This window comes from Capricornis sumatraensis, chromosome X (genome assembly GCF_032405125.1).
Source record: "Capricornis sumatraensis isolate serow.1 chromosome X, serow.2, whole genome shotgun sequence".
NCBI classification, from domain to species: Eukaryota; Metazoa; Chordata; class Mammalia; order Artiodactyla; family Bovidae; genus Capricornis; species Capricornis sumatraensis.
Genome location: NC_091092.1, coordinates 144,063,171 through 144,076,906, shown reverse-complemented (window position 1 = coordinate 144,076,906; position 13,736 = coordinate 144,063,171). Strand labels below are relative to the sequence as shown.

The following is a 13,736-nucleotide window of genomic DNA, read 5'->3' as shown; positions in this document are numbered from 1 at the left end:
AAAGCAACAAAGTACAATCTATCCATGTTCCTATTGTGGGGAAAAAAACCACATTTCATAACACTTGAGAAATCATCCGTTAAGACCCACAGAAAGAGTCCTGAGAGATTCCTGTCCTAATACCTGTAACTTTTTTTTGTTTAAAAAATAAGATTGCTAGCTTTGCCTGTAGCCTGAAATGGTAGCGAAAGCAGAAGGGTATCCATAATCAAATGAGAAGTTGAAAGGGTCAATACATGAGAAGGTGATGAATTGGTTCTAGGGATGTTATTTTATATATATATATATATACATATGCCCCTGGGGGCTTCCCTGGTGGTCCAATGGTTAACAGTTCGCCTACCGATGCAGGGGTCATGGGTTCCGTGCCCCGAGCCTGAGCTCCGGAGCTGCCTGCTGCCACTAGTAAAGCCCACACGTCTCAGCCCATGCTCTGCAACCAGAGAAGCCACCGCAATGAGCCTACACCATACTTCAACAAACAGTATTTTCTCCTCGCTGCCGCTAGTGAACCCCAGTGCCCAGCAATGAAGACCTAGCACAGCCAAAAAGCAAACAAATAAGATGCCCCTGAAAATCTTCTCCATGCACGATAGTTTTAAGACCAAACTTACCAAGAACAATGGTTTATGTTTAGACATGGGTGCTGGTGATACAGATGAAGACAGGATGGCAGTCTGACTGGGTAGGGGGGTTATGCGGGTATCATGATGCCTTGTGGTTCCTCTTCCCTGCTGGCTCAGAAGACGGTAAAAGCATCTGCCTACAATGCGGGAGACCCTGGTCTGATCCCTGAGTTGGGAAGATCCCCTGGAGAAGTGAATGGCAGCCCCACTCCAGGACTCTTGCCTCGAACATCCCACGGACGGAGGAGCCTGGCCGGCTACAGTCCACTGGGTCGCAAAGAGTCGGACACGACTGAGTGACTTCACTCAGAAAGTGGGATATACTTTCTGGGAACGGTCAGATTTTCGCCAAAGTTTCAGCTTTATGGACCACACGACATGTCACAACTACCCAACTCTACTCTTGCAACACAAAAGCAGTTGTATACATTAAAAAAAAAAACAACTGTTCTGACTATGTTCCAATAAAACCTGATTTACAAAAGCAAAGGACAGACTGGTTTTTGCTCTTTAGGATGTGGTTTGCAAGCTCACGCCTTTGAAAAAGCTTGGACCGCATAGATGGAAGAGCTACAAGTGAATACGTTAAATCAAGTGTCTCTAACTGTCTAGTTGTTTCTGCCGTAGAAGCCTAAAATCTGGAGTCGTCCTGGGTTTGGACTCTTAGAAAGGGAAAGCTTAGGTTCTTGACAATATGGAACCTGGATACCTTCTCAACACAAAATGTAATAACCAGAAGGATGGACAGGTCTTCTCAATGAATGCCTAGCCTTGAAAACACTGAACCAGGAATGAGTCCTTCCAGGATTCAGTCTCTTTAAGCAAAAGTCAGACATTTATTAGCACAATAAAACAGGGGGAAAAACAAAACAAACAAACAAAAAAACCCACAGGAATAAGAACAATCAAAGCAACTAAAGTTGAATATTAAGGCTTGAGCTTTTGGACCATTGGGCTGGGAGCTCTCTACAAAGTTCCTCATGTTAAGTAGCCTCTCTTTTCCCCACCTTTCAAGTTTCAACAAACCCTTCTGCCACAGCATATCACAATTTGGACATGCATCTGGGTCTTTGCTGCCTCATGGGCTTGCTTAGTTGCACCTAGCAGGGCCCAATGCTAGTTGTAGAGGGCAGGCTCCCAGTCTCATTTTAATAAACCAGACGTGGTTCAGAAGCCCCCACAGTTATTTCAGACAGAACGAGATTCACAGAAGCCCACTCCTGCCGCTGCTAAGTCACTTCAGTCGTGTCTGCCTCTGTGTGACCCCAGAGACAGCAGCCCACCAGGGGGGATTCTCCAGGCAAGAACACTGGAGTGGGCTGCCATTTCCTTCTCCAGTGAAAAGTGGAAGTGAAGTTGCTCAGTCGTGTCCGACTCTTAGCAACCCCATGGACTGCAGCATGTCTGAAATTGCACGGAGAAAGGTTTCAAATGACCTTCAGTTGTATTTCCTGTTTCAGGGATCTGACATAAACCTACTACCCCAGACTCAGGGATGTTAACGGATAATGCGTTTCTCAAGCGAATAGCACATCTTGTTCCTCTAGAATTGACAGCGGCACGTTTTTGTTCCTATGGATGTGTGGTCTGTGTGCAGAATCGAACACAAAATAAAACCAGAGTGCACGTTCCAGAACGTAGGGCATGCAGAGGCGGCCTCACGCCCCTGGTCTTTGCACGCATGCATTGGTTGGCTTTACTGCTCCACTTCTGATCAGGGAGCTCTGTGCTGCGTCTCAAGAGACCTGAATCTCCTCTTTTTACCTGCTTCTGTATTAGACACACGTTTCCCTGGTGGCTCAGTCCATAAAGAATCCACCTGCAATGCAGGAGAGCTGGGTTCGATCCCTGGGTCGGGAAGATCCCCTGGAGAAGGACTTGGCAACCCACTCTGGTATTCGTGGACTGCAGCCCACCAGGGCCCTCTGCCCATGGAATCACAAGAATTAGACATGACTTAGTGATCAAACCACCAACTCTCAATTAGACATGGCACAGAGTGGGCCTCACTGAGTCACAACCTGTCTGATGTCATCATCTCTCGTGTGTGTGTGTGTGTGTGTGTGTGTACACTTCTAATCAACACAACACGGCTGAGGTTAAGCACTGTCACTGCTGAGATTATGTTGTGTTACATAAAATTCTGTCTCAGCAGGCTGGAGATCAGGATACCACTGCCAGTCTTAAGAGAAAAGCTCTTTTGTGATCTGTTGCTGAAGGGGCCACACAGGGAGGTACCACAGGCACCTCCCAGGAGCTCAGAGGGGACCCCAGCCACCCGTCATCAATGCAACAGGCCCACAGTCTCATCACTGCAAGGAAATGGATCCTGCCAACGACTGCGATGAGTTGAGACCACACTTCTCTCACAGTCGAGCCCCTAGATGAGAAGGGACCCCAGGCAATACCTTGACTTCAATCACGACAGATGTGGGGCAGACAGTGCAGTTAAGCTCTACCCGAGCTCCTGACCCAAAGAAACAGTGGGATGCGATACCGGTGCTCATGAACAGAATGTTAGAGTTCTAATTAAAAAAAAAAAAATAAAACGTCAACAGGCAACAGAAAAAGTTTATAGCACAGAGAACTGTAGTCAGTATCTTGTAATAATCTATGATGGAAAATAATATGAAAAATGATGTACGTGTTTAAGTATAACTGAATCATTTGGGAACCTGAAACACTGTAAGTCAAGTATACTTCAATAAAATATATATATTAAAGAAAAAAAAAAACCAGCAAGCGAACAAAACAAGATTCGGGTGTGGATTCAGCCAGTGAAGTTTGAGGGTGATCTGTTATGAGACAAGGGGCATGTAATATAAACACATATTCTACTGAGGGCTTGTCAGGTGGTAAAGAATCCACCTGCCAATGCAGGAGACCTGGGTTCAATCCCCAGGTTGGGAAGATCCCCTGCAGAAGGGAAAGGCTACCCACTCCAGTCTTCTGGCCTGGAGAATCCCGTGGACTGTATAGTCCATGGGGTTGCAAAGAGTCAGACACGACTGAGCGACTTTCACGTTCACTTTCTGGGTGTCTGCAGTGGGTGAGCCCAAAGGCTTGAAAATTTCCAGCCTCCACTCTTGCACAGTTCACGCACAACTCTGATGACCTTCACGTCCATCAGAAGGTCAGATGGTACTGGGAACGTGAATGTATCTCACGGACCTTAAAACTGCAGGGGCTGTTACGATGCCAGGTCCACAGGCATGTCTTCAGGACAGAGTCTGCGTGCCCTCTGAGGTGAAACTCAGGCAACAGGACCATACTCACAAGGTGGGGGGAGGGCTTGGGGGAGGACCAGACTGCTGTGATTATCTGGAACAGCTCAGAAGTTTTGATCGGCCCTGGTTCCACCTGGAGCAGACCTGCAGCAGGGTCTCCCTCTGAGACCACTCAGGCACATCTCTGCTTCCCTCCCCACCCCTCCATGGTGGTGCTCTGGTTCCCATGTGGGCCCAACTCACGTCCTCAAGGCCCCAGTGGGCTTTCTGACTCCCCCTACACTGAGTGGCACTGTGTGGTCAGACTGTCTGCTTCACAGCAGGGCCCCTGGTCTGCCCTGGAGAATTGTTCTTGTTCAGTTGCTAAGTCACGTCTGACTCTTTACAACCCCATGGACTGCAGCACACCAGGTGTGTGGACTGCAGCACGCCAGGCTTCCCTGTCCTTCACCATCTCCTGAAGTTGACTCCAACTCATGTCCATTGAGTCGGTGATGCCATCCAGCCATCTCATCCTCTGTCGTCCCCTTCTGCTCCCGCCTTCAATCTTTCCCAGCGTCTGGGTCTTTTCAAATGAGTCAGCTCTTCGCATCAGGTGGCCAAAGTACTAGAGCTTCAGCAGCACTCCTCCCAATGAATCTTCAGGGCTGATTTCCTTTGGGATGGACTAGTTGGATCTCCTTGCAGTCCAAGGCACTCTGAAGTCTTCTCCCTGCCCTGGAGGATAGAGTGCCACAAAGCAGCACCTTCTTTCTTTGGCACAAGCAGTGACTTTAGACAGCAGTTGCCCAGGACAGGAGTGCTCTGTTATCTAACTGAGAGCAAAGGGAAAGGAAGGTGCCTTCTGCAGGAAAATGTGGGCCAGTCTCAGCCCGGGTATGTGGCCAGCCCAGAGGAAGATCAAATGATCTGAGAACCCCGCCACTCATAAAACATGGGTGAAGTGAAGTGAAGTGAAAGTCACTCAGTTGTGTCCAACACTTTGCAACGTCATGGACTGTCCATGGAATTCTCTAGGCCACAATACCAGGCAGGGTAGCCTTTCCCTTCTCCAGGGGATCTTGGTCACCCAGGGATCAAACCCAGGTCTCCCGCATTGCAGGAGGATTCTTTACCAGCTGAGCCACCAGGGAAACCCATAAAACATGAGGCTCCTTCCAAAAGGCACGAGCATTCCAACCTCACGCCAAGAGCCACCCAGAGAAGAGTCATCATGTGAGGTCATTTTTTTTTAATTTGTAGTAAAAAAACAAAAATAATTTTCCTGCCTAATTAATAATGGAAGCAGTGAGTGGCGAGGCTTTAAGTGCATGCAAAGTCACTTCAGTCGTGTCCAATGCTCTGTGACCTCATGGACTGTAACCCATCAGGGTCTTCTGCCCATGGGATTTTCCAGCTTAAGAATACTGGAGTAGGTTGCCATTCCCTTCTCCAGGGGATCTTCCCGACCCAGGGATCAAACCCGAGTATCTTAAGTCTTTTGCGTTGGTAGGCGAGGTTCTTGACTAATAGCACCACCTGGGTTTTTAGACGTCTCAACAATTTTGTTGACTGTGAATTTACACACACACACACACACACATACACACACACACCCCAGAAGTAAACTGAGCCTCCCAGCCCCAGAAGGACATGATGCCCTCCCTGGATGCCCAGGACTCCTTGGGCCACAGCTCGGCCTGTGGCCGCATGCACACCCCTTACCTCGCAGAAGCTCTGGCATTGCTGCTTTCGCAGGTCCCAGGACACCTTGCAGGGCTCCAGGCACTGGGAGAGAGAACGGTGAAGACCAATCAGTGGATACAAGTGACAGACAAGGCCCCTAAGGAAAGGTCCCCACTGCGCCCACCCCAGACTTTTCAGGGCCAGCGTTTCTGAGTGACTCTGGGAGATCCAGCTAAACCTCACCCCATCTCAAACGTGCATCCTGGGAAGCTGAAGGGATTCCTTGCAAAAGACCCTGATGCTGGGAAAGATTGAAGGCAGGAGGAGAAGGGGATGACAGAGGATGAGGTGGCTGGATGGCATCACTGACTCGATGGACATGAGTTTGAGTAAACTCTGGGAGTTGGTGATGAACAGGGAGGCTTGGCGTGCTGCAGTCCATGGGGTTGCAGAGAGTTAGACACAACTGAGTGACTGAACTGAACTGACCTCTTAAATATGATTTATACACGATTTAATAAATCAAAGAGAGTAGCCAGGATCCATTGTTCAGCAACAATTTTAATAAGAAATACTAATATTATGGAATAAACAAGGTCTATATACACATAAATGCACTTTGCTATATATATGCAGTACTACTTATATAACACATAAAATATACATTATCTATATATCAAAATGAAGAAGAGGTAAGTCAGGCCTCATGATCGAAATCAAAATGGTACTTTCATATGAATGGATATATGATTCTCAAAATATATTTTAATGCAACAGTTAATTATTAACTTATCCATTATTAAATATTCATTATGTCCGGTTAAGTGCCCATTATCTAAATGTTGGTATGCTCATGGCTCCCATAAGCTCATGATTATCTCAGAGCTTCCATATATTCAAAACTGCATATACGAAAACCAGCGACTGGTGGTATCAAGTGTCAGTCTGTCATAGGACTGCTCTCAATGCATGATCAGTGACCAGTAACAGGAGGGTCACCTTGCAGGTTATCAGAAATGCAGGCCCACGACTGGCCCCTATACCAACAGAGTCAGCTCTCTGGCATCAAAACCCAAGATCCTCTTTCAGCAATTTCGCCTGGAAATCTCGGTGCTGCCACTGATCTTTAAAAAGAACTAGGTTAGTGTGGTAAACATTTTCCCATACACATATGTATCCAACCTCACACTGTATACCCTAAACTTACACAATGTTATATATGTCAATTATATCTCAATAAAGCTGGGGGGGAAAAATTGCTATAGGATTTGATGACAACAGTCTTTTTCTTGTTCCATGTAGACTTCAAGGGGCAAGCTATTTCTTCTGAGAATATTCTAGATTTTATATTCTTTAATACTGAATATAAAAGATTCATTCTTGGTTCCTTAATGAAAAAAAAAGTTAAGCTCATCAGTGCTTTTCCAAGACCTGTACAAGCTTGTCCCAAGTTTATCAGTGTTCACCTCTCCCAAGTATGTTCTAAAACAAATGTATAGATTTTCGTCAATACAGCAATTCTAAAAGAATACCATTTTCAAACAGTAATGAAATAATTTAAAAATTTAAATGAAACAGTGTAAACACTTGTCCACCTTATATACTTTACAAACTCCCTAAAGAGTTAATTTGTTTGCTAAACCTTAAGTCCAATGCTTTACCCTCTAAGTTGTCTTCATTCTTTTCAGGACTGTGGCTCCTAACCAAAAAAGTTGGTGCTTAGCCATTTAATAAATATGTTTAGCCCAACTCCTTCTCAAGAGTACTCAAAATGAACCAATGGCACCCTTTAAAAATAACCTGCAATTTTTTTTTTCATCTGAAAAAGTGTCATATGATGGAGAAGGACCACTCCACAAGACCAGGGGATTTCTCCCAGACAGAGGCTCAGCTCCTGACAAGTTAAGTCTCCATCATTTCATTTGGGAAACATCCAACAAGCATTCATTCCATATAAAAACTGTTCAATGCAATGTGGCTAAAAAATATCGCAAAATAATTGTGTGAATCTTTCTGTCATTGCTGAATGTGTAAATTAGGAAAACAAGGTATTGTATGTACACACTTGCATTTTCCCAATATAGACACTAGTGTATTAAAAAGTCATTCCTCTCTAACGTCCATATTACCAAGTAACCATAATCCTGACAACTTGTGGAAAAAATACCTTACAGAACACAGACATCATTCACAAAGAGAGGCATATGTCTGAAACACTCATGGCAGAGATACCTGTGTGTTATGTGTTAGTCGCTCAGTCGGGACCGACTCTTTGCGACCCCATGGACTGCACCCCACCAGGCTCCTTTGTCCCTGGGATTCTCCAGGCAAAAATACTGGAGTGCACGGCCATTTGTCCTCCAAAAAGGCTGATGAAAGTGTGTAAAATGAAGGAACTACATTTATCTTCTTTTTAATCCACAATCTCCATCTGTCAAATCTAGCATCAGTGTATGCAATTTAAAGCTCTATTTTAATTGCATGCTTGCTTTTCCAATCACCACTACTCAGAAGCATTTAAATAAACACATCAAAATATTATTAATGACAGGCAACATTTTCTTTTAGTAATCTTCCCTGTAGATGGTAAACAACCTGCCTGCAATGCAGGAGACCCATATTCAATCCCTGGGACAGGAAGATTCCCTGGAGAAGGGAATGGCAACCCACTCCAGTATTCTTGCCTGGAGAATCCCATGGACAGAGGAGCCTGGTGGGCTACAGCCTGTGGGGTTGCAAAGAGTCGGACACGACTGAGCAACTAACGCTACTGCTACTACCGTGAAAATTACAAGAACCACCTAGATGTAAACATCTGAGTAAACCTTTGCAGGATGAGTTTGTCAAAGCTCTGTTTCTTTATGATGCTACTGGCCAGATAAAATGATTTCAACAAAAGCAAAAGATTAAAAAAAAAAAGACAGCCATTTCTCTCACACTTCAAACAAGAGTAGAACACTTCCTGTTTCTCCAAGCAATAATAACGATAAAAGTGTGCCAAAAAAAGGTAGCCCGCAAACCTCTCTTCCACGTGTGAAGGGAACTGTCGTTCAGCCATTAAATTGTGTCTGACTCTGTGACCCCATGGACTGCAGCAGGCAATGAAGGCAACAGAAGACAAATAATACTATAAACAGACGACTGCAACTTTAAATGCCCTGATCATATACTGCCTCAAGCTATGAATTAATCAGTAAATAACAGCAATCAAAACGAATGTTCTAACAAGTGTCTCAGGCTTTCAAGTTTTAGGATGATCAACTGTTTGAAATCATTTCTTTCTAGGCTGCTGATTCAAACTAAATGAAGACAGACTTCAAATTTCAAAGAAACCAACCAAAGAAGCTGAGTGAGCTAATCACATCTATCGTCATTTGGAATGGAGCTATGGATTTCTGTTTTTACTTAATCTAGAAAGATACCCAGTAGTCGTGTATGCATGTAAGAGGTGGACTATAAAGAAAGCTGAGTGCCGAAGAATTGATGCTTTTGAACTGTGGTGTTGGAGAAGACTCTTGAGAGTCCCTTGGACTGCAAGGAGATCCAACCTGTCCATCCCAAAGGAAATCAGTCCTGAATATTCATTGGAAGGACTGATGCTGAAGCAGAATCTCCAACACTCTGGCCACCTGATGCAAAGAGCTGACTCATTTGAAAAGACTCTGATGCTGGGAAAGATTGACGGTGAGAGGAGAAGGGGATGACAGAGGATCAGATGGCATCACTGACTCAATGGACATGAGTTTGAGTAAATTCTGGGAGTTAGTGATGGACAGGGAGGCCTGGTATCCTGTGGTCCATGGGGTTGCAAAGAGTCAGACATGACTGAGTGCCTGAACTGAACTGAACTAGAAAGATATGATCACAGTATCGCTTGCTCAGATGATAATTATATATCACATTACTATTTTAAGATATACAATAATACAAGACATATTCATAGAATATTCCCCTCATGGAATAGTGGGCAACGAGACTCTGACATTTATTACATTTACTACACTACTCTCAGCATTGGGTAGCAGCTCAATAATCTGACAAAGTGAAATGTTGAATAAATGCATTGATAAATTGAAATACTTTTATAATCAGTACTTAGGGTTGGGACACCCAAACACCAATACTTTCAGGGACCAGGCTCACAATGAGTAAGAGTGAAGGGGGTATATTGTGGACAACTGGAGGTGACAAAAAGAATGGTCAACTGGAGAGGTCAGCCAATTATCTAGGAAACAACTGCTCTTCATGGCCTTCTGGTCATTTTCCAGAATTGCCTTGCACTCAGACTTTATACAGAAGCCATCAATGGAGAATTTACGTAAACCCTTCCAACTTTTAAATATATTGTATGACACAGTACAGGCCTCCTGGGTGGCTCAGATGGTAACGAATCTGTCTCCAATGTGGGAGACCAGGGTTCGATCCCTGGGTTGGGAAGATCCCCTGGAGAAGGGAATGGCAACCCACTCCAGTATCCTTGCCTGGAGAATCCCATGGACAGAAGAGCCTGGTGAGCTACAGTCCATGGGGTCACAAACAATCGAACATGATTGAGTGATTAACACACACACACAACACTGTACAGGTCTCTTTACTGTAATTTATTTATAAGATACTAGACAACTTATTTTCATTGCTCTAAATATGTGGTTCTGAAATGGGAGTGATTTTGCATTCCTGGGGTGAAGGGTTACTAATACACACACATACACACATAAACACACACACTGTACAGGTCTCTTTACTGTAATTTATTTATAAGATACTAGACAAATCATTTTCATTGCTCTAAATATGTGGTTCTGAAATGGCAGAAAGTGAAGAGGAACTGAAAAGCTTCTTGATGAAAGTGAAAGAGGAGAGTGACAAAGTTGGCTTAAAGCTCAACATTCAGCAAACTAAGATCATGGCATCTGGTCCCATCACTTCATGGGAAATAGATGGGGAAACAGTGGAAACAGTGTCAGATTTTATTTTGGGGGGGGCTCCAAAATCACTGCAGATGGTGACTGCAGCCATGAAATTAAAGACGCTTACTCCTTGGAAGGAAAGTTATGACCAAACTAGGTAGCATATTCAAAAGCAGATACACTACTTTGTCAACAAAGGTCTGTCTAGTCAAGGCTATGGTTTTTCCAGTGATCAGGTATGGATGTCAGAGTTGGACTGTGAAGAAAGCTGTGCCGAAGAATTGATGCTTTTGAACTGTGGTGTTGGAAAAGACTCTTGAGAGTCCCTTGGACTGCAAGGAGATCCAACCAGTCCATTCTAAAGGAGATCACTCCTGGGTGTTCTTTGGAAGGAATGATGCTAAAGCTGAAACTCCAGTCCTTTGGCCACCTCATGCGAAGAGTTGACTCATTGGAAAAGACTCTGATGCTGGGAGAGATTGGGGACAGGAGGAGAAGGGGACGACAGAGGATAAGATGGCTGGATGGCATCACCGACTGGATGGACATGCGTTTGAGTGAACTCCTGGAGTTGGTGATGGACAGGGAGGCCTGGCGTGCTGCGATTCATGGGGTCTCAAAGAGTCGGACACGACTTAGTGACTGAACTTACTGAAATGGGAGTGATTTTGCATTCCTGGGGTGGGGTGTTACTAACACACAAACACACATACACAAATACACACACTGTACAGGTCTCTTTACTGTAATTTATTTATAAGATACTAGACAAATTATTTTCATTGCTCGAAGTATGTGGTTCTGAAATGGGAGTGATTTTGCATTCCCAGGGTAGGGGGTTACTCACACACACACACATGCACAAACATACACACTGATACAGGTCTCTCTACTGGAATTTATTTCTAAGAAACTAGACAAATTATTTTCATTGCTCGAAGTATGTGGTTCTGAAATGAGAGTGACTTTGCATTCCTGGTGTAGGGGGGCATCTGGCACTGTCTGGAGTCATTTTATTTGTTTTGATTAACAAGAGAGGTACTGACTTCTTGTGGGTGAGGCTATAAATACTGTTTAAACATCGTGCAATATCCAGATAGCACCCTTGTGATAAACTTATCCAGCTGCAGATGTTAACAGTGCCGAGGCTGAGAATTTCTTAACAACAGGCAAAGTGACCGTGGTAATAGATTTGGTCCTGAAAAACAACCTTCCCAAAGTGGAGGAGAAAATGATACTTGGGACTCTGACCTCTAATATGGAACCATTCTACGTATCTTGGACACATTCATCTTACCAAGTCATGGTTTTGAAGATCTGAGGTCACTGGTACAATTCAGTTCAGTTCAGTTTAGTCACTCAGGGATGTCCCCGTGGACTTTGTGACCCCATGGACTTCAGCATGCCAGGCCTCCCTGTCCATCACCAACTCACGGAGTTTATCCAAACTCATGTCCATTGAGTCGGTGATACCATCCAACCACCTCATCCTCTGTCATCCCCTTCTCTTCCTGCCTTTAACGTTTCCAAGCATAAGGGTCTTTTCAAAAGAGTCAATTCTGATACAATTAGTCAATAATTATTCAATCTAACCCAGAGTAGATGGGTTTACATTCAAAGTGAAGAAAAAGTGTTAGCAACTCAGTCGTGTCTGACTCTGTGCAACCGCCAGGCTCCTCCGTCCATGGGATTCTCCAGGCAAGGATACTGGAGTGGGGGTGCCATTCCCTTCTCCAGGGGATCTTCCTGACCCAGGGATCGAATTTGGGTCTCCTGTATTGCAGGTGGATTCTTTACCATCTGAGCCACCAGGGAAGCACTTATATTCCAAACACCTGGTCAACCAGCAAATCCTGCCCAATTAACACTTTCAATATCCTATGAATGGCTTCCAGTGAAGCTAGTTGCTTTTCTGTTCCGTAAACCCCAAATCCTTTCTAACCCCACTTTTGTTATGATATGTCTTCCTTAAGTGCTTCCCTGGTGGCTCAGGGGACAAAAACTCTGCCTGCAATGCAAGAGACCACATGCAGTGCAGAAGACCCAGGTTCGATCCCTAGCTTGGGAGGATCCCATGGGGAAGGAAATGGCAACCCACTCCTGCAGAATTCTGGCCTGGAGAATCCCGTGGACAGAGGAGCCTGTCGGGCTACAGTCCATGGGGTCACAAGGGTCAGACATGACTGACAGACTAAACCAACCTGTCTTCCTTGCAGACAAGCTATGCTGTTCCTCTCAACTCAGACCAAACCATCTATATTTGGCCACTGCTGTGCACAAAGCACAACTGATTTCCCCCCTGTGCAACCAGGTAGGATTTAGAGTTTCCCCCAAGAATGCTCACATTGCTGACTGGTGGCAGTCTATGATTCGTACTGAAGTTATAGTATCTCCAGGTCCTGGTGAGAGGGGAACGTGTCTGCTAACCCTTACGTAACCCTTCACAAGGCATGTGGGACAGAGCATGCCCTCAGAGAGTACCGTCTACGGAAGAAGCCATGGGCATCATGGAAAGCAAAGTCTTGGTCTGAGGCTAACTTGACCGTGTGTCTACTCTACAACTGAGAAAATCACACCAACTATTCAGTTTCAGCTTGCTAATTCAACCGCTTCATGGATCACAGCCTTGACGTGGCAAAGGGGCTTGTGCAACTCAGCGGAGCTATGAGCCATGTCACGCAGTTCGCCAAAGATGAACGGGTCAAAGTGAAGAGTTCTGACAAAATGTGGTCCACTGGAGAAGGAAGTGGCACCCAACTGCAGTATTCTTGCCTGGAAAAACCCAATGGACAGAATGAAAAGGCAAAAAGTCAGGACAACACTGGAAGATGAGCCCCCCGCCACCCCTGCCAAGTGGGAAGGTGTCCAATATGGGGAAGAGCGTATTAAAAAGCAGAAACATCACTTTGCTGACAAAGGTCCGTAGAGTCAAAGGTATGGTTTTTCCAACAGGCATGTACAGATGTGAGAGTTGGACCATAAAGAAGGCTGAGTGCCAAAGACTTGATGCTTTTGAACCACAATGTTGGAGAAGACTCTTGAGAGTCCCTTGGACTGCAAGGAGATCAAACCAGTCCATCTTAAAGGACATCAACCCTGAATATTCACTGGAAGGACTGATGCTGAAAGTGAAACCCCAGTACTCTGGCCACCTGATGCAAAAAGCTGAGTCAGTGGAAAAGACCCCGACGCTGGGAAAGACTGAGGGCAGGAGAAGCGGGGTTGGGGCGGGGGTGGGGGGTGTGGGTTACAAAGGATGAGATGGTTGGATGGCATCACAGACTCAATGAACCAAAATCTGCATAAAC

At 45.0% G+C, this 13,736-nt stretch overlaps 1 protein-coding gene across 1 annotated transcript in view; it reads right to left on the bottom strand.

Annotated features, from left to right (window-relative positions):
* Positions 1 to 13,736, bottom strand: part of ANOS1 (anosmin 1) — a 220,891-nt gene that overhangs the window by 81,585 nt on the left and 125,570 nt on the right. Inside the window, exon 3 of the mRNA XM_068962943.1 lies at positions 5,558 to 5,620. Within this exon, the coding sequence (XP_068819044.1) occupies positions 5,558 to 5,620 (63 nt within the window). The remainder of the gene's footprint in view (positions 1 to 5,557; positions 5,621 to 13,736) is intronic.